The sequence below is a fragment of the Pseudopipra pipra genome, chromosome 15 (genome assembly GCF_036250125.1).
Source record: "Pseudopipra pipra isolate bDixPip1 chromosome 15, bDixPip1.hap1, whole genome shotgun sequence".
Classification (NCBI taxonomy): domain Eukaryota; kingdom Metazoa; phylum Chordata; class Aves; order Passeriformes; family Pipridae; genus Pseudopipra; species Pseudopipra pipra.
The window spans coordinates 1,336,417-1,357,416 of NC_087563.1; the positions used below are offsets into that span (position 1 = coordinate 1,336,417).

Genomic DNA, 21,000 nt, shown 5'->3' on the forward strand with positions numbered 1-21,000 from the left:
AGATCCAACCTGAGCCTGCCCTGACACAGCTCCAGCAGCTCCATGTCCTCCCTGTGCTGTTCCCCAGGGCTGGAGTAGCTCTGCAGGGGGGTCGCAGCTGAGGGGGCAGAGGGGCAGAATCCCCCCTGCCCTGCTGCCCACGCTGGGGGATCAGCCCAGGGCACGGGGGTCTCTGGGCTGGGTCATGTCCAGCCTCCCCCCCACCAGCCCCCCAAGTCTTTCTCCCCAGGGCTGCTCCATCTGCTCATTCCCAGCCTGGATTGATCCTGGGGCTTGGTCCAACCCAGGTGCAGCACCAGCCCTTGGTCTTATTAAACCCCATGGGATTCCCGTGGGCCTCCTCTCCAGCTTGTCCAGGTCCCTCTGGATGGCATCTCGTTCTTCAGGTGTGTCCTCCTGAGCCATCAGAGCAGGTCACAAGTGTGCAAGCACTCAGCACTAGCCTTGCTGTGCCATGAGGCCCTTTCAGGTCCCCAGTGCTCCCCAGCAGCTGCTCACTGCCCCAGTCCAGAGGGGATGGAGGGTAAATCAACATGTTCCCACTCAGCACTGCTGGCCCTGAGCTGCCCTGGCTCAGAGGTGGCTACTTCCACCTGATTCCAAGAATGGTTTCTAAAGCTTTCCTCATACAGCCTGTACAAGTAACAGATCTGAGATTTCCTTCTAGGAGCTGGGTCACATTGAGACACCTTTAGGAGGTGGACTGTTCTCTTTCCAGCTGTCATCTGCTGTGTTCTCACCTCTAAACAGAGACCAGAGCACCCCACGGACACGGCCTCTGCACCCGTGGGTGGGTTTGGAGGGGCAGAGCCAGGGCAGCACAGCAGCATCCCCACATGGAGCCCCACAGCCTGACCCCTCCTCCCCACAGCCCCCAGGGGGGCAGGCACAGGCTCACCCAAGGTGCTCAGTGCTCTAGGAATCACAGGATCACTGAGGTTGGAAAAGACCTCCAGTATCTTCAAGTCCACCCTGTGCCCCATCCCCACCTTGTCCCCAGCCCAGAGCACTCAGTGCCACAGCCAGGCCTTCCTTGGACACCTCCAGGATGGGGACTCCAAACCTCCCTGGGCAGCCCCTGCCAGTGCCTGAACACCCCTTCCAGCAGCAGGGCAGGGATGGGTCCCAACACCACCCAAGGCAGCCCCAGCAGGGTGGGCAGGGTTGGTAGCAGATGCTGGGCCCGAGCGAGAGACTCCAGTGCCTGTGAGGGCCAATGGACCCCAGACCTGCTCTCCTTGCCCACATGCTCCTAACCTTTGGTGGGAGGGGAGGGTCCAAAGGGGCTCCAAATCACACCAGGATGGGTGGGAACACCCAGCAGAGAGGTGCCTCCACAGCTTCACTGCTCTGGTGGGAATTAAGAGACAACTGTTAAAAAGGCTATAACTGCAAGGGAAACTCCAACAAAACAACCAAAACCAAAGACCACCCAGGTAAGGTGGAATGTTAAAGTTTGACCTCAAGGTTTATAATGCAGGTCTACCACAGGGCTTTTGCAGCTTATTGGGATAACAACACCCAGCAAGACCTTCCCAACCCCTCTCAGGAGCCCAGCAAGGCTGCACTTTTACAGTGCATTTCTGACAGAAAACAGATGAGATTTGGATCCTCTGCTCTCATTGAGAGCAGCCTCAACCTGAGCAGCAGCAACCCTGCTTAGAAACTATTACCCAGTGCTAGAGTGGGTCAAGAAGAATAAAAAGTGCTCTGTGTTAGAGGCATTCTGAGGACTGTAATTGCCAACACTGAGCCAGAACCAAGTTCATATTCTTACCACAGGGTTTGCAGCACCTTTAAAAGCATTTCAGGTCAGTGGCTCCAACAGACACCTCACCAAACCCAAGGCTTCACCCCTGTGACCCCCATGGCTGGCACACAAAGCCAGCCCAAGTACCACAGCATGAGGGTGTAACCAGAGATTGTCACCCCTCACTGTCCTTGGACCTGACCTGGGACAAACCAACACAGTCCTGGCCAGTCCCCCTGAGGCAGAGGATCTGCACCATGGACCATCTCTGGTCAGGAATGAACTGGAGCAGCTCATTAACCACACACAGGCAGCAACTGCTCAAACTGATTTGAAGTGAACTCATGAATGAAACTACTGAGAGAGAGCAAGGGAAGGGGGCACAGCCGAGAAGTTTTTCTCCCCAGTCACTGTACATTAAAGACAACCCAAAACAAGGCTTTTCCTGAGTCAGAGCGAGCACTGGAAGACACAGGGCTCAGGGCATGGACAGGCTGTTTTAACAAGCAAGCAGATGAGTAATATTTTAAAAATTCTATCTGCATTCTTGATAAAGTAAGAAAAAATTCATCTGATGTTCCTGTGGAGGCAGAAGTGCTGCAGGCAGGGGGGTTCAGCACCTCTGCCACGGGGGAACGAGCTCAGCTCCCTCAGCCACTGTGTCCTCCCAGTTTGCACCCAGCAAAGGGAAGGGTGACACCAGCTCACACCACCCATGCCAGAGCACAGCTGGGCCACAGCACACACGGTCTGACTCCAAATGCTTTGGCCTGGCAGCCTGTGCCCTCCACTGGGCACTGCACCAGCACTACACCCTCACCCACGGCTCCGGGCTGTGCAGTTGCACACGAGTTTGTATCGTGGAATGGTCTGGGTTGGGAGGGACCTTAAAGATCATGGGCAGGGACACCTTCACTAGACCAGGTTGCTCCAAGCCCGGTCCAACCTGGCCTTAACTCAGCACAGGACTGAGGGCTGTGGAGACGATGTCACTCATCCATTCATTTGACAAATTAAGTTCAAACTTTTTTTTATTAAGCACATTCCACAGTACAAAGCTTTAGATCATGAACAATATCTGTACAATTTAACAGTTTCAAGAAGCTGTTCATACACCAACTTTCCAAACAGATAATTGGCAAACATAATTACAAGTTAGAATTAGACTATCCCAGTGCTTTGAAACATTAATATCGCAGTAATGTACAGTTGCTCAATTATGGTTAGCAAAACAAAGTCCAGAGTGCAGCCAGGATCACTACCATGAATCCCAGGAGTCGAATTCCTTGGGTGCCAATCACAAAAGTCCACTGCTATGTTACACAAAGCACAAAGAAGTTTAGACTGCATGTTCAAATACCATTATCTCCCAAGGAAAAACAGGAATTTAAATCTTACACATGCATTTTAACAAAAGGACTCCGCTCTTCGGAAACAAATACCTTTTTCTTCAGGGCTGCGACAGGTTTCTCTTTTTAGCCAGTTTAATATTAAAGCTGTTAGATGAGAAGGGGAAAGTAAGACACTTGCACGAACTACTGCCAAGCTTACCAAAAATGATCTTATGGACACTCAGAGCGTTGGATCTTCCGCACTCCAGCACATTCGGTCACGGCGATGAAGGAAGCGGCACTGGAGGAACATGGAAATGGGAGTTTGACTCTCCCCGTGCAGGGGGGAGGGAACACCTCCAGCTGCACTCCCGGGGGGTCTTGTACCACCTCGCCATCCGTGTGCTCCGGAGGGTCTCATGGAGGGTCCCCCCGGAGCGGCCTCAGCACCGCCTGGGCCTGACCTGGGACTGGAAGGGGGTGAATGCAAACCAACAAACGCTGCCAGAGGACAACAGACACAGGACGTACACACGGCCAGAGGAACGACAGGACACTTCTGTGCCAGCACAACTCCCCCGACAGCGGGTGGGCTCACGGGGGGACAGAGGAGCCACATGGCTGAGGCCGATGAGCATCCACGCCTGACTTAGCCAGGGCTCATCCTGACCTCAGGAAAATGCAGTTGTACAACCACATAAATTAGAGGGGAGACTATGAGAACTTAAGAAACTATGGAGTTTCTAACAAAACCATGCTAATGAGGAGGAACCAGGACATCGCAACGTGGTCACAGCAGATTGTTATGGAAAACCAGCACGGGAACGAGCACGGAAACCAGACCGGAAGGGAGCTCCACTCCACCGTAAGGAAGTGTTACAAACCAAACATAAATAAATGTAACTTTGGCCCATGGTATCTTCTCCACTGAGCAGCCAAACTAATGCTACCGAAGGACATCAGCAGGTGTCTGTGAGGACCCGCTGGTGTTAAAGACATCTGTAAATACCGCGGCACAAAAATATAAGATACAGAACATAAATTAAACAGGTTTTAATTTTTAAAAAGTTTAGAAATTACATTTTAAAATATGTAGTTCCCATTAAAAAAAAAAAAAAAACAAAAACAAAACCAAAACAAAACAAAACAACAAAAAAAAAGAAACCAAAAACAACTAATGAATACTGAAAACCTCCTTTTGCAGAGAAAATGTCTAAGTAATTCATGTCCCCACCAGTGCCACACTCAGGACATCCTGCTGCCAAGTGCTACCACGTTCTGTGTTAGTGTGTACTGTCAGGAAATCCTGACTCTGGCACCAGAGGTTTCTGTATGTACATCATATCTACACGCTTACACAGTATCTGAAATGAGGCAAGCACACATGGGGTTTACTAGAGCAAACATTGGGGAGTGCAGGATGGCTGGAGTACAGGGCACAGGGAAAAGGAAAAGACAGTGCTATACAATTAGTTCAGATAACCTAGCCTGAATTACAGGGAATCTTTAATTTAAAAGAAATTATTGGTGCAGAAACAAGTAAACTGTCATCCAAAAATATTACTGAGCGAATCAGAAATATTTGTAAGAGTCCAACGTACACTCCTATGAACAGAACGGGCTCTGAAACTGGCATGAGTAACGCCTAAAGGACAGTGGTGACTGGAAAGCAAAGCTCTGTACATTCTGGGCATGTGTTTGGCACCCAAATTTCGTTGGAGAATGTTTTTTTTTCTTTAAAGTCAGACAAAAGTGCAAAGCAATATAAATTAGGCCAAGTCCTTTCTTGACTTCTGATTTATTTCTGAAAAACAAGCCATCAGAGTTCAGTTTCTACGGACAATTTACATGTGAAGCTTTGGATTTCTCACGGCAGGGAAGGATAGGCTTCTGAAATTCATCTACTCCAAGTCAGTGAATTTGTAGCAAATTCAAAGACGACCACTGAGAGCAGGGAAGATTAAGAAATTTAGATATAGAATTGTGCTGCTTTGCAACTACACAGCATCTAGAACCAATTCTGACTTTAGCTGTCAATCAACATCTTCAGGCATGTAGTAGCCAAAAATCCAGTAGTTCAAGACTGTGGAACCCTGCAAAAGACAAAAGACAAGTGAACTGAGAAAAGGCACAAATCAAACAGCATCCAGAGCTGGGCAGGCCCTCACCATCCTCTGCTGGAAGGAGAAGGGCAGAACGGCTGGAGGACGTGACACTGCAGCACACGGAGGGCTGCTCACTGCTAACAGCCCTTCCTCCAGGGGACAGCACCCCAGGGACTCTGCTGTGGGATGTGCTCTGAATTCCCTGGAGCAAGAGCCAGGCTCTGCAGGGCACTGTTCCTTGGGGGGTCACCCAAGGCTGGCAGTGTTCTTAGACGTGTCAGAGTCAAACCTGCCCTGGGCACTGCCAGGTGACCCCCAGCTCAGGTCACTGAACCCCAAACACTGTTTACTCAAACAGTGATCCACAGCTGCCAGAAAACTGTCCTTTCCTCCTCATCCTACAGAGGAGGAGTTTTGCACAGGAGGCAAGTTCAGTTGCTTTAATACATGAGGAGCTTTTAAGAAAACAGACACAACACTCAAGTACTTTGATATTTCATTGACCTTTTCCATCCCGATGACTCCCTTATCCGCTTGGAGGCTGTGCAAGCTCTGAGCGTAATTAAATTTGAACTTTGATTGTACCTGCCACTTCCCTGACATTTTTATGGACTAGGGAGAACTTCCCTCTTCTGATACAAAATTCTCATGAAAGGTTAAAACATCCGTAGGCACTTCCCGCTGACTCCCCTTCCCCCAACCCGAGGCCTAGTGCCTAATATAAGAATATTAGACTATCATATGGTAACAATTTTTATCATGTTACAATAAACAACAGGAATTCAACAGAAAGCAATAAAACTCTCACAGCCAATTGCCAGGACTGTCAAAAATGATCCACTTTGAAGAGGCCTCACATTGCAAAGCCTGTAAAAACGTGTACAGGGCTGCTTCAAAATTCAGAAGACTGTAATGTTTGAAAGCATATAAAACTGTTTCATTAAATGTCATAATGAAATACTAGCTGTTTGACCATAATTTTATGTAGATCTATGGTTTTTGGATTCTGAAGTCAGACAAACCTGTCAAAAAGTGACATCACAGCATCTCTCCAGGAGAGGAAATAGCTATTAAGGGACTGTCATTACCAACACAAGAAGTCCCAGGACACGGGGGCTGTGTGGTTCCAGCTGTGTGTCATGGGACAAGCCAGACTGAGCTGTGCAGAACTATCAAGTGTGCAGAATTTGAACTGCAGAACACCCTGCCAAAGGCATTTCATATTCCACTGGCAAATCCCAATGACAGGGAGTCATCTGGGCCATGTGGCAAGGAAGTCCCACACCAGCACGCTGCTGGTCCAAGTGAATCAATATAAATTTTATTCAACTCCTAATTTCTTGACCCAAGGGAATGGCTGGAGCTGTGTCAGGGCAGGCTCAGGTTGGATCTCAGGGAAAGGTTCTTTCCCCAGAGGGTGGCTGGGCACTGAACAGGCTCCCCAGGGCAGTGGGCACAGCCCCAGAGCTCCAGGAGGGTTTGGACAACGCTCTCAGGGACAGGGTGGGATTGTGGAGGTGTCCTGCACAGGGCCAGGAGTGGGACTGGATGATCCTTGTTGGTTCCTCCCCACTGAGGACATTCTGTGATTCCTTCGTGCTTAAGACATGAATCAAAGCTAATAAAAGAAGCCCAATGTACTTCTGTAAGAGAAGAACTGGTCTATCTCAAATGATCTTCAGGTTAACAGAAGCAAGCAGTGGTGCAGGGACTAAAAGACAGACTGTTCCTGAAATGCAACCTGTTCTGTCTGAGAAAGCAAGAAAAATAAATAACAGAATTACTCAGAAAGGAGGCAAAGAAGTTTTCTATTCAGAGGGAAAACCATTTAGCTGCAAGAAGCCTTGGAGTTGCCACAGCAGCAGCTCACTTAGGTCTGGACCCAGTGGCACAAAGCCAGTGGCAGGGGCAGGATGGAGTCCCTAGGGACACATCAGTGACAGCACCGAGCTTTCCCCAGGGATGCAAGTGTGTCTTCTGGGATCAACTGGAACGAGGGAGGCAGCACTGGAAAGCCTGGCTCTGTGGGGAGGTTCAGGAGCTCCCTCCCATGGAGTTGTGTCTTTAGCCAGTCCCCACCATGTACAAACATTCAGCTCAGCACTTGGGCCTTTGCAGGTGTCTGTTGTCCCTCTGCAGCAGGATGAGCAAGTCCATGAGTTTCACTAAACTACCCTACAGCAATGTTCCTAAAACGTGGCCTTAAGAGAAAGTTTAAGTGGGATTCTGCACATGGCTCATCATCACATCATTAGCCTTCTTCCTTAATCATGAGCCTGATTAGGTGGAATAATTACAGAGGCAGCTGCCTTGGCTTTTTCTAGAATAAGCAGAGTTCAGCAGCAGGGAAGGCAGCCAACACTTTCCCAGGAATGCTTCCAGGTGAAAGCAAACTCAGTTTGAAGCAGGAGCATCTCAAAGTATGTCTTCACAAGGGAAGCTATTTCCTAGCCAGAAGCAGAGATCCCACAGGAGCAGCAAACCTGAGGAACACGTTGCCACAGCAGGGACAAATGTATCCAGATAGATAATGAAAGTCCATTCTTATGTGAAGATAGGGAAAGCTTTTCACATCACATTTAAGCAAAGCATTATCTACTTCAAATAAAATAAATCCTTCCTGTTGGGGCAATGTCACTCCTAAATCCTCCTGTCGTGATGCCTCCAGTGCCTGGGAAGCATCCAGTCTGGCAGTGGCAGAGACTGCTCTGCTTTGGAAAGGCAGTGCCTGTGTTTCCACATCCCAGCACTCACAGCTGTGCATAGCTGGAAGCTCGACTGTTGGCGTAGATGACCTAGGGAGAAGAATCCACTGTCCCAACAAAGGAATCTACAGCAGAGCCTTTGAGCACTAACTGGAGCTGACTGGCAGGAAAAGGGAACCAAAACAGGCCAAGTTTCTGTCCATTTTGGACAGCTCTGAGCTGTCGTGGTGCCCAACACAACGTGATGTTGAGCTCTGAGAGCTTCCTCTGCTCCTCGTGGTGCTCACAGAGCTGCTCTTTCCTGGTGAGCACTTGCCCAAGACTGTTGTGAACACATAATAGCTTTCTACAAAATGCTTGAAGTACCCAATTCCAAACAGGAGGGGGAGATAACAGGACATGCTGAAGCGTGACTGCACCAAGACTAGATGGTGAAAGAAGTGGCATAAACAGGCTTTATTTGCTTAAGGAAAACTTCATCTTGTGTTTTGACTAAGCCAACCTGCAGGCAGAGGGAACATTTCAGATATTTATAACACATCCAATAAAAGGAGGAAGCCTTTCTTACCTTCTGAGGGCAGTAAAGTGCAGACTGTTATCTGGAGATGTAAGTGTATGTTCTAGATGGAGAGCGGGTCTCATTCTGGGCACTCGGTGGCACGTTTAAGAAATCCCAAATCAGAATTGTATCGTCATGGGAACTACTAATGATCTGAAATTCATCAAACTGGAGCCTAAAGACACGTCCTGAATGTTCCTGTGAGCAATAGGCAAGAAGTTAGCAAGGCAAGAGGGGAACACTTCAGTACATTGGTATCACACGTGTATCTGGACACGGGACAGAGTGTCCAAACTCTGCTGTGCTGGCTCAGAAACCCTTCGTTAACATTACACACAAATTCAAGAAAAGCTGCTTTTGTATGTAAGCTTTTTACAGCAAAACTCACTGCTTCCACATTCAGTGCCTGTACACCCTGAGCCTCCCTCAGCAGGGCCAGCCAAAGGCTGAGAGTATTCCAGACCAAAGCAGCAATTTCGGAGACTGGTTGGCACCAGTGCTCTCCCAGGGCTCCTTCTCTTGCAGAATTCTCTGCTGACTCTGTTTCTGTGCAGCCCCAAAACATCACATCCCAGCTTCACCTGGAGATGCCGCTGGAGGATCCTCAGGGCTCACCCACGAGTTCAAACACTGCTGTAAGAAGGGGGGTGGAACACATGCTCCAGTAGCTCTTCCAAGAAACCTCAAAATGGCACCAAGAAGCCCAGAAAAGGGTCCCCTCTTAGTCCTGCTTATCCATTTTTATTCACTTCAAAATGAGGACACTGCCTTTATTGGAGAACTAATCCCAGCTGGCAGAATGACCCCCAAACTCTAGCCTGAGCTACGGGATACCCACAGAAGGAAAACAATCAACTTTTTCATTAAAACTAAATTAAAGAATGGTTAAATCTTATCTCTGTGCGAAGACCACTGAAGGGAAAGAAAAACAGGAAGCTCCTCTGGCCATATAAGCCCTTCTCTAGGTGCTGGCAAGGCCAAGCACGTGCACACCTACAGCCAATGACTTCGGGTTGCTATCAGCTTGTCAAACTGACTCCTGAAGGGAAATTCCACCCACATTTCGATTAAAAGAACAATTAATTCATTTCCCCAATCTATTTTTAATCAAGTCAGCTGTCATAAGCCAAAACCCTAATTATAAAAAAAAATGTAACTTAAGCAACAGCCTTAAATGTGACAATCTTTCGAAGGGACAAGAGTCCCTGTGGCAATGTGCAACTCAACCCCCCTTCCCCCTTCCCAACTCTTCCTTGCAAAGTGAAGGGTTAGGAGAAAAGTTTGGGAAAGGCTCCCAAGATTCCTCCTCTCTTTTTAATAAAGAGGAAATTTAAAGCCAGCCCCACAGTGATATCAGGGAAACACACCAATAACTAGAAGGATACACACAGTTCATGATGATTTTTTTTCCTGTAAGAGCACCTGAGAATCCCAAACTAGAAAAACTTGGTCTTTCATTTAAGCTCAGATGCAAATCATTCAGGATATGACAATAAATTTTTCTTTACTCTTAAGCACTCTAGACTTCATAAAACATCCTAATATTCCCACCTATCCCACTATAATGCAATAAAACACCCCTCACCAAGAGAATATTTCAGATAACCCCAAATTAATGAGTTTTTACGTACCACTAATGTACGCAGGCATAATGTACTTGCTGGGGCACGAGGGTCAAGAGCAGCTTGCAAGTCCCAAACTTTAATTTTGCTAAAAGGAAGAGAAGGTCATTATGAAAACATCATTTCAAGTATAAGCACAGAAAACAACATCCAAAGCCCTGGAAAGTTTGCCATGTTTTCCCTACAGCTAATTCCTCAGGATTAAGCAAATTGTGAGAATCTGTTGTCACTAAAATACTAAAACTCAATCTTGTAAAACACAGGTAGTTTTGGGTTTCTTTTCAGCAGTAAATGCAGTGGTGGCTTTGTGATGGTTGTATGACAGACAAGTTGATGGTTGTATGACAGACAAGTTGATGGTTGTATGACAGACAAGTGGACTGTGCACACACAGACCCCTTGGGAACATGGGAATGAAGCTGGGCTGGCCAACCCCAAGGAGACACTGACCTCAAATAGAAGGCTACAGACAGACACGGTTCCAGAATTGTTTTCAGTAACTCTGCTGTTCAGGCAGAGAAAGAAATGGAGGGTTTGGCCATGGATGTAAAATGCCACAAATCCATTAAACACTGAAAACACTGAGCAAGACAGAGGTGCCCTGGTGGGACTCCTGCCCTCAGCCCCACAGAAACAGTCCCTGAAGACTTCTGAGAGCCCCACAAGATACATTAATGCTCATAATAAACATTTTTAGTGTGCTGCCTTAGAAAAATAGAAAGTTTGAACTACTCTAAGCACACAGGACCTGGCAAGGAGTGATTCCTGACGGAAGAAACAAAGCAATGTCACTTTTGCCCAACAAAAGTTTACTTACGACGGAAAATCAAACTCAAGTGATAACACAATTTAGGAGTGTGCTAAAGGGCACTAGACAAGCAGCTTCTTGGCCACTTAAAACTGTGCTGAAATGCTCAAGTGATCCATTCACCAAACCAGGAGAGACCCTGGCCCAGGGAACACAAGGCTCAGGGGCTTTTAGAAGACGGTTCACTAAAGGCAAAATTTTTGGCAACTGCTTTCCAACATACCCATCGTAGGCTCCACTAACAATCCTCTTGTTGTCGAACCTGATGCATCGAACCAGCTCTTCGTGGCCTTCTAATACCCTTAAACAGGCACCACATTCGATGTCCCAGAGCCTGCAGAGAACAGAGCAGGGAGGCTGAGCACTGCAGCTTCAGCCTCACACCCAGGGATTTAAATGTGCTACCGACTGGTTTCCTGGGCAAAATATTGTGTAATTTGCTCAAAAAGGCATGAGAACCATGCATGCCACTCAGAGCAGCTGCAGCTTATCAAAATTGGTGTAGTCATTCAAAATTACATGGAAGTAAAGCTTAGATCTGTGTTATTCTGGGAAATTTTAACATACTTTTTTCCATCTGCATAAACAGTTGATTAGAGGTTCAGGCAATTAGAAAACCAGTGACCAACGTCTTCCCCACCTCTCCAAGCAGAAGACAAGGTGATACAGCAGTAGGCAAGAAGTTTTGTTTAGTTTGAAATAAACCTGTGGCCCACTTTTTCACGGGGCTGTGATACGTTTACTCTCACATTGCATTAAGTTCCATTCATAAATCATCTGCTCCACTGGAAGCCATGCCAAGGATGTGCAGGAATCAAAAAAGGGGGAGATCCTGTTTTCCCTGGTCAAATGGACTCTGTTACACAGGAGCAGCAGCCCTGGGCACCCACCTGATGGTGTTGTCTGAGGACCCACTGACCACCAGCCGGTCCCGGTACTGCAGGCAGGCGATGCCGCGCTTGTGCCCGTTCAGGGTCCGCACGAACTCACACGTGCTCGTGCTCCACACCTGGGGGACACAGCAGAAACTCCTCTGAGGACTACACCACACAAGGTTTATGGAGTTCAACAGACACCACTATGAATTCACAAACTGGAGAGCCCTGAGGTTCAGCTTTTGCAAACCCCCAGTGTATCTTTCCAGGCCAAGAGGGTGCTCTGGGGACCCAGCAGTGACATTGAGCACTGCCACTGCACACAGAGCCACTGAGAAGAGCAGGAGGGTTGCATATAGAATGTTTTCAGGTGTTAGAGACTGCCCCAAATGACATCGTAAATTTGATTTCACTTGAATCTTGGTAAGTTAAAAATCATTTTTAAAAGTGGAAGTTATAACACACAAAAACCCCACTTTCTTTACCAAAGAATTTACTAGCAAGCTACTAGTAAAGAGAAGGTCCAAACTGTGGCCTTTAAAAGTTTGGTGGCTGCTTCTTTCTTAACATTAAAGGATTCAAACAACTTTGCCCATTTTTAATGAACTGTAATTGAAGTTGTAATGCAGAGTATCAAGTGGCTCATTTTCCAACACAGCACAGCAGGATCTCTGGCAGAGATTTGGACAGGAAACTGCCAAGAACTTCTTGGCCCAGGCTAAGGCAGCTCTGGTTCAGAGAGGGCAGAGTGGAAATGCCTTTGTTATACTGTAGACTCTGGGTAACTCAAATCTTCTGGTATATAACAGCCTTCAAATACGGCCTCTTCAGCCTTCAAACATGGCCCAGCCTGGCTGAGCTGCTGGGAAGGCACAGTGAGGAGACTGAGGGGAGACCTCAGTGCAGTTCCAACTGCCTGGGCAGAGGCAGAGGAGGGGCAGGGACTGAGCTCTGCTCTGGGGGGACCAGGGACAGCAGCCAGGGAATGGCTGGAGATGTGTCAGGGCAGGCTCAGGTTGGATCTCAGCCAAAGGTTCTTCCCCCAGAGGCTGGTTGGGCACTGCCCAGGCTCCCCAGGGCAGTGGGCACAGCCCCAAGGCTGCCAGAGCTCCAGGAGGGTTTGGCTGATCCTCTGGGGCACAGGGGGTGACTGTTGGGGATGGGCCTGCGCAGGGCTGAGGACTGGACTGGATGATCCTTGTGGGTCCCTTCCAACTCAGCACATCTTGGGATTCTGTGAAAGGCACTGCTGATGAACGTCACAACTGGACAGGATTGCCAAGCGAAATTAAAAATACCCACTGGAAATAGGCACAAGATGTTCCACATTCAACAACCAACCCATCTTGAGAGTAGAGCTCAAACAGCAAATGTGATTTGCTCTTCTGCAATTGCACCACAGAAGCCACGAGAGTATTCAAGCACAGTTATTTGCACAAACACCAACTGCCAGCAAGAGGAAGCCAAGGGGGAACAAGAAAGGCAAAGGCCCAGAACTGCTCATGGCTGCTCCGAGCTGAGGACGCTCTGAGGCTTCCCTGGCTTGGTGGCCACGCAGAGCTGGACCAGAGCTGTGCCCACTCACTTTGATGGTCCTGTCCCCTGACGCTGACACAATGTACTTGTCATCGAAGTCCACCACGTTGACGGCAGCGCGGTGGCCGACCAGGACCCGGCGCAGGGTGATGTCGGTGGGTGAGGCCATGTCCCACACGGCGATGGATCTGTCCTTGGAGCACGTCACCATCAGGCCGTTACTGAACCTCAGATGAAGCACTGCCTCGTTGTGATGGATCAGTGTGTTCAGAACTTCACCTGTATTGACATCCCAAACCCTGCGGAGAAAAGAGCGTATCCCACATGAAGGATGATGGCTCTGCAGGGCGTGAAGGGGCACAGGCCTGTCTGATCTCTACCAGAGCTCTCTGGCTGTTTAACCCCTGCCAGGGCCTGGGGAGAGCAGGGAGATGAGTGCTGGGAAGTATTCTTGTCACACCTCACACCCACAAATAACAACTAACATCAGCAAACACTTAGGCAGGAAATGCCTAACCTGGGACCACTGCTAAGAGAATAAGCTACTTAACAACTCTACAAACTTTTCCAGGATGACTAAAGTTTGTATGATGGAACAGACCAAAACAAACACTATCCATATGGGGTTTTTCCAGTTTTACACTATTCATTCAGATTTCATCCCCACCAGTAGCAACTGGGATGCAGCACCCTCCAGAGCTACCCAGCAGCTTACATGAAGTGTAAAATCACTACTTAATTCACTGTATTTGAGAGATTGCCATTGGCAGACCAATGCAAGGCACTAGAGGAGACAAGGCCCTTCCACTGAACTGCACCTGAGTGTCTTCATATTGGGACATCTACTGATCATTAAGATCATAGAAGAATTTTAACTCATTATGAGCAAAACTGCAGTCAGACAAATGCTCCATATGTACTAAATGCCCTTTCAATAATAGTCACAACTGAGAGATGTCAGAAGGCAGTACCATAAACCCTAAACCAAGAAATTATTGTACAGTTGGCCATCAGCCACTCTAAAACTTCAGGATATGCCTTGAATCACTCAGGTCATATTCCTTCAGAATTCTTAAAGGTAAAAACACGAGACAGATTTTGAAAAAAAATTATTTAATGAGATGCTCTGCCAACTATGAATATCTTGCTTCTGGAATAATAGTATCACATTTGTATTAGAGATGTCTTCTGATATTTAGAGATTAATTGTAAATATTCCCAGCCCTGATACTCAAATTATCTTTGTGGAAAAACTCAACACTCACCTCACTGTAGAATCTGAAGATCCAGTTACAATGACTCTTTCATCATATTGCAGACAAAGAACTGAGCCAGTATGTCCCGTTAATACTTTTAAACATTCCAAGCTTGTTTTGTCCCAAATCTATTAAAAACAAGAAGGATAAGTGGCTTATCAAGACCAAGAACATGGATCCAAGACTTGAAAACTGTCGTAACTGCGAAGGAAGGAGGAAAACTAGAGCCCCATGAGGAGTGAGTCTGTCCCATCAGTGAGCCTTGTCCTTCCTTTCAGCTTAAGGCAAGTCTTGATGCAAGTGTGGTTTGAAATAACCAACCATCATGGAAAGATCAAATCCTGTCTGGCAAAAGGAAAAGCCATGGACAATGAGCATGGAAGTAACCTGGCAGGATGACAGCAAACCCCTGGCAATGCCAACAATCCCAGCAAAGGACAGCGGGGCACACACACACTGCACCCCTCTTGTGGGAACACTGATCTCACAAGAATGTCTTTGTGGTCAACAGAACTGCCCTGGCTGGCAGTGCCCAGCGTTTCCAGGGCAAAGTGCAGGTGGCTTTGCCAGGGTCCAGCAGACATCTTACCCTGCTGAACCCTGCACAGACAAACACTGTCCCACGAGGAGACAGGGGAGCCAAGGAAGCACAGGCAGCCAGCTGTGCCTGGCAGAGCTCCACTGACAGCAGTGTTCACCTTGATGGAGTTGTCTCGTAGGCCACTGATGATCTTCTCATCATCATACTGTAAACAGTAGACCCCTTTGCTGTTCTCGGAGCGGCACTGGATCCTCTGCAGGTTGTGTCGCCCACACCGCCAGTTGGATTCTATGGTCTGGGGGCAGGGGGAGAACCAGCAGTTAGTCCCAAGATTAGAGCAGGAATGCTCCAACACACACAGACTTTGAAACATGCCATCCTTAAATCTCAGCTATGTAAAAACTTCAATGAATCTTTTCTCCCCCCTCAATAAAAACACACAAACCACAATGAATTAGAACTAGCACTTCTGTAATTTGCCATGACTAAAGCTGTGTTCAGTGGGGAAAATTATGGTCAGGCAACCTTAATGACAGTTTCCCAAGGAGCCACTACAGAGATACATTCAGTTCTTCCTCCCCCCATATTTATGTGACCATCTGACAGAAGCAGCAAAGATGAAACCAGGAGCTCGTACAGTGCCATGTTTAGTCTCCCCTGAGTGACCAACATTACAAAACTGCTGAGTCCAACAGCTGGGTTATGTGAGTTCTTGGACCTTTCCTTCCCCTACCCAGCCATATCACCTATTAATTGTAGTTACACACTTTAAAAAGGGATTTTGAGATATGAAAGCCTCCTCTAAGCCCCTTGAAACCTGATAAAAATAAAACTGAACAGGGACTTTATAAAGTTTCAAACAATCCAAAGTTGCTTTCCTCCTGCTCCTGTGGAAGGGTAGCTCTGCACGTTTGCATTCTGAGAGATATTTTTACAGAAAGAGACCTGACATGCCTTAAAAAGCTGCAAACTATTTTACAGTAGAACCAGGATAATTTTTGTGTTTTAATCAGCTTTATTACTTGTTGGACAACCACTGCTGGTTTCAAAGCCATGTAGGATTTTGGACAGGAAGCTCGTAACAACCATAAGGGAATGTGTGCACAGAACTCCAGGCCAACACCTGCAGCACCTGGACAGGCTGGAATGTTTTCACCTTCCAGCAGAGGCACCAGAACAGGCCACTTATTTAGCAATTTCTCAGGGATTCTCCCCAAATACTGCAAGGAATCCTGGGCAGAAGTTGATTGACTCAGTTTGTTTGGAAAAGCATATTTATAACCCATATAATCCTATAATCCCAACTTTCAAAGCAATAGCAGGCACCTCTGCAGCTCCTCCAAGACTCAAAACCAACACTTAGCAAAGACAGAAGTGCAGTGTGACTACGACATCCCAGTTCTAGGAAAGTATCTCTGCTTCAGGGGAAAACTAACTTTCCACTTTGTTTTTCATGCATCTGCTCCTTCAGTTGTCTCCCATTATGCAATTTGGAGAGAATTATACACAGTCATAATACAAACCTGATGTGCCCCAGGAATTTGTCTAGATCATAAATACCAAGAGATGCTTCCAGAGGAGCAGCTGACAAGCCACTCATCCTCTCTCATTCTCTTCCAATTTGGTGGGGAAGCTGATGAAATTAGGATAATGAGGCGGCTGTCAGTTTGGGATCAGCTTCCCTGGCCAAGCAGTGCACTGCTGACTGTCAGACTGGGAACTGGGCTCCAATCTCACACTGCTCTGCTTCAGCCTTGGAGGGAGCAGCTCCTCATTATGCTCCTTGCTCAGCATGGGATGGAGGGGGAAGGACAGGCAATTTTCAGGCTTTATCTGAAGATTTTTCATCTGTACTAAGTGGGCAGGACTGCAGCTCATTAACTCCTTTGCTGCTCCAGAGGTGACCCTCAGAAACAGGAGAGGACTGCAAGCAATAACAGCATGAACCAATGCAATTATAGATCTGAAGGTAGATTTAAAAATGCAACAGTAACACTGAAGAGACAGGAGACAAAGCATCAGAGATCTGAGTTAGCCAATTTAAACAGTTTTACAAACTATCTATGTTCAGATACTCAACTCTAAGAAGCCTTAGGGGAGAGCTTCCCTAAAGCACTGTTCTTGGAAAGCTCTGCAAGGAGCAGTTGCACAAAGCACGTGCCAGATGAGCTGTGAGAGCTCCAACAGTCTGTGAGCACTTTCACACTCCAGCTCCTGCGACAGCCACTCCCAACGGCTCCAGAACACACCGGGAACAGCACAAATCCCAGCTGCTGCTGCTCACAGTCCCCAGCCACAACAGCAGTGAAAGTTCACTCAGCAGACACTGGGGACACAGGGTGCCTTAATTCTTACAAATTCACTATAGGAAGCTACTTAACACACTCCCTGTAAGGAAATTCTGGCTTCAAATAAAGGAAACTGCAGTCCCACGTATATCCCTGTGAAGGCACTGTAAAGCAGTAAGTCACATGCAGGTGCACATTTTAATTCTGTGAACAGAGGTCATTTCATGTAGACATTACATGGGGTGGCTACTGTGGGAAAATACTGCATGTTTGTTGAGAACTTGTAAAATCCCCTTACACTGCGTAAATTCTCGGTGTGCTGGGAAGGCAGCCACCATACACACAGTACACAGCAGCACTGCAATGGGCAGCAGAGTGAAACCAGATGTGCATGTATAGAGAAATAACATTATTTTAGATGACTGAATAGGGCTGAGTGGGTGGGCAACCTGGAGGACCCTCCGAGAAGGAACATGGTTAGTACAATACTGGAAACCACATGAAAGCTTTTTGCTCTGGGAAATTTCTGGTTGTTACTCAATTGTGCAGTTCGTAAAAGTCTTCATCTGCAACCTCCTTCCAGGAGATATCTGACTGACCATGGATACACTGAGCAGGTGGGCAGGGAGGAGATCACTGTGCTCATGGACTCTCACAAACATCAGGGAGTCAGTGAAGAGTCCCACTGTTTACTTGCATGTTTATGGTTCCAAACCTAACACCAATATATTCAACACCCACTACTGTATTTTCTACAGATCCACTCAAAAGTCTCCAACTGCCTCTGTTCTTGGCTTTCACAATTAAAAGCAAGATGTTGCAGAACAGTCTCCTGAGTTCACACTTGGTTCTCACCCTTTGCTAAATATGCTCACCAGAGCAACAGCAGCAAGTAGCTGACGAATGCTGTACAACCAACAAAATTCGGGCATACAAGGGATAAAGACCAAGCCAAAGCATTTGCCACAGCAGGAGAGCCATTTGGCAGCTGAAGTGGTGCATAAATGGATATGGAAAAAAGGCATTTAATGAGAGAAATCCACATAGAAAAAGCAGTCCAAGACTTAGAGGTAAAGTCAAGCCTTGACCACGCCAGAATATATTCACTGGTACAAAGATGCACAGTGCAAAATGATGCAATTCATCTGCATTAACAGCTGGAACTATACATTAGAAGTGTTAAGGATAACCTACTACAAACAGGGGTTTTTCCCATTAGATAATGTACACTGTGTTCAGCTCCTTGGCTAACAATTGCATTTTTATCCTTGTGAATGTTATTGTAGAATAAGTGGGTTTATCTTATCCCATAAACCAAGGAGTTTCTGTTCCCTCTGAATACACAATTCTCCTGCAGGACAAATGGGGCAGGAAAAAGAAGAAGGAACGTACACATTTGTTACATACACAGGGATTCCTCTGACACATTAGCTCTTCACGTGCCTTCTTCAAAGAGAAAAGAGAAAACCCCTCCTGACCATGGCAGAGGAAAGGCAGAAGTAAGGTGGGGATGGGGCATAGGATGGACTTGATGGTCCAGGAGGTCTTCTCCAATCTTACTTCTAGGATTTTACCATTAAGGATTCTGCCTTGTGCTATTAATTCTCTCATCCTATCCCACAAAAAGCCTGAACCAACCTGATCAAAGAATCATTTACTTGGAAAAGCCCTCTGAGATCATCCAGTCCAACCATTCCACAGCACTGCCAAGGTCACAACCCATGTCCCCAGGTGCCACATCCACATGGCTATTAGATCCCTCCAGGGATGGGGACTCCAGCCCTGTCCTGGGCAGCTGTGCCAGTGCTTGATGAAGAAACCTTCCTAATATCCTAAACATCCCCTGGTGCAACACGAGGCTGTTTCCTCTGGTTCTGTCCCTTGTTACTTGGGAGAAGGAGAGCAGCCCTACCCTAGATTATCCACATTAAAGCTAAACCCTGGAAGAAACAAAAAGTTACATGGAAGAAACTGCTGCCATGTTACACCGGAAGAGGCAGTAAAGAGTAACAAAGGAAACAAATACATGGAAATAAATGCAAACAAAGGTTAATTCATAAAAGTGATCAACTGGGTTTTGGTATTTACATCACTTTATGCAAACAGAAGAGTCAAGTAAGAATAAAAATCACCTTCATGAATAACTGTAGCAAGTCAAACAGAGAATTTACTATACCCCACTAACATATAAGGAATGTTAATTTTATACATATGTATGCAGATATTTCAAGTTCAGCATGCATTGTTTAATATAAGCAGAAGTGCCCACTTTCACACACACACATACAGAAGGGGGGAGATTTCCAGGAATTGATAAGTGGGCTTCTGGCATGATTCAGAAAAATCCCAGGATACTCAGGCTGTGTTTTTAAGAACAGCCCCAAATTAAAGTGAGGCCAAAAAAACAGGAGTGAGAGCTACTCACACTTGAACACTATGTGGGCTTTCAGCTCAGTCTGGGGGAAAAGAGCCCTTCCAGGACGGACTCCCAAGACCAGAGGAAAAGCTGTAAACAGTCCAGAAATCTAAACAACTCCAGAGCAAAAGGAAACTGAAGCTTTCCCCAGCAAGTGTCTTGGCAGAATTTGAGGCCTAAGATCCAAATGTGACAACACAAACTGATGGAGTGTGGTCCCTTTCTGCATGAGACTGATCCCATAAGGATGAAGCTGCTCCAAGGTCCACAAGTGCAATCATTCCAACCTCACTGCAGCTTCACTGAACCCTTTTTAAAGCCACATTTTAAAAGAACAAATCGACCTCCTGATGCTGAGATCAATCTGGGCAGTGGAACATGTTTATGTCTGACAGAGGAAGAGGAGAAGACTTGGAGAATCTGCATTAAAGACTACTGACACCCAAGGAATCTAGAAATCACTTTGGGAGAAAGCTCACAGTGTAGTCTCGACCACTGAATCGAGCCTGAGGAAAAGACACTGTGATCTCCAAGTGTAAAACCAGTGTTAGACCAGCTGAGGCAAAACAGGTAAAATAAGGCAACAGAACCTGCCCTTTCAGCCCTGAAGAACAGTCACTCAGCATTAGGACTGTCTCACTGCCCAGGGTGGTGGGAGGGCCCCACTTGCTGGCTGACAGTGGGCACAGAGACACTGATTACTGCCAAGGAATTACTTCCCTGCAGCTCCTCCTGTCCCCACGGTCCCGTTCCTGGATGCTGTGCTGGCCAGCCTTTGATGGGACACCAGTTGTTCTGTCTCCCCAGGGAAGGAGTAAAGAATCCACTCAGCTCCTCAGCAGTCCCTAGAACAGGAGGATGCAGATGGACAAAGCAGATGCTCTCCCTGAATCACAGAACCATAAAAACCTCTGAGATCATCAAGTCCAACCCTTGATCCAACCCCACCGTGGTTCCCAGACCGTGGGCTGTCCTCTCCCCCTCTGCACACACAGCCACGAAGTACAGGAGCCCAAAAGGGATTCAAGGGCAGCACCTGCTGAAGGAAACCTTTCTCATGCCTGCAGTGCCATGATCACAGTAACACACACTGATGGATCTGGCTCCTTTTCTCTTAAAGGATCCTCATTTCCACCAATTTCCACCAACTAACAAACCTAAGATTAAAATGTCCAGCTTTTATGTTAGAGGTGCAACATCAATATATA

At 47.0% G+C, this 21,000-nt stretch overlaps 1 protein-coding gene across 4 annotated transcripts in view; it reads right to left on the minus strand.

The window, feature by feature from the left end:
• Nucleotides 1-2,763: 2,763 nt before the first annotated feature.
• FBXW11 (F-box and WD repeat domain containing 11) overlaps nt 2,764-21,000 on the minus strand; it is a 79,337-nt gene continuing 61,100 nt past the window's right edge. For all 4 annotated transcript variants that reach the window (XM_064671406.1, XM_064671404.1, XM_064671405.1 and 1 more), the window contains 8 exons: nt 15,246-15,383; nt 14,557-14,675; nt 13,341-13,590; nt 11,771-11,889; nt 11,104-11,214; nt 10,082-10,160; nt 8,460-8,648; nt 2,764-5,174 (listed from right to left, as the gene is read on the minus strand). In XM_064671406.1, coding sequence (XP_064527476.1) covers nt 8,487-8,648; nt 10,082-10,160; nt 11,104-11,214; nt 11,771-11,889; nt 13,341-13,590; nt 14,557-14,675; nt 15,246-15,383 — 978 coding nt within the window. In that variant the 3' untranslated portion in view covers nt 2,764-5,174; nt 8,460-8,486. The remainder of the gene's footprint in view (nt 5,175-8,459; nt 8,649-10,081; nt 10,161-11,103; nt 11,215-11,770; nt 11,890-13,340; nt 13,591-14,556; nt 14,676-15,245; nt 15,384-21,000) is intronic.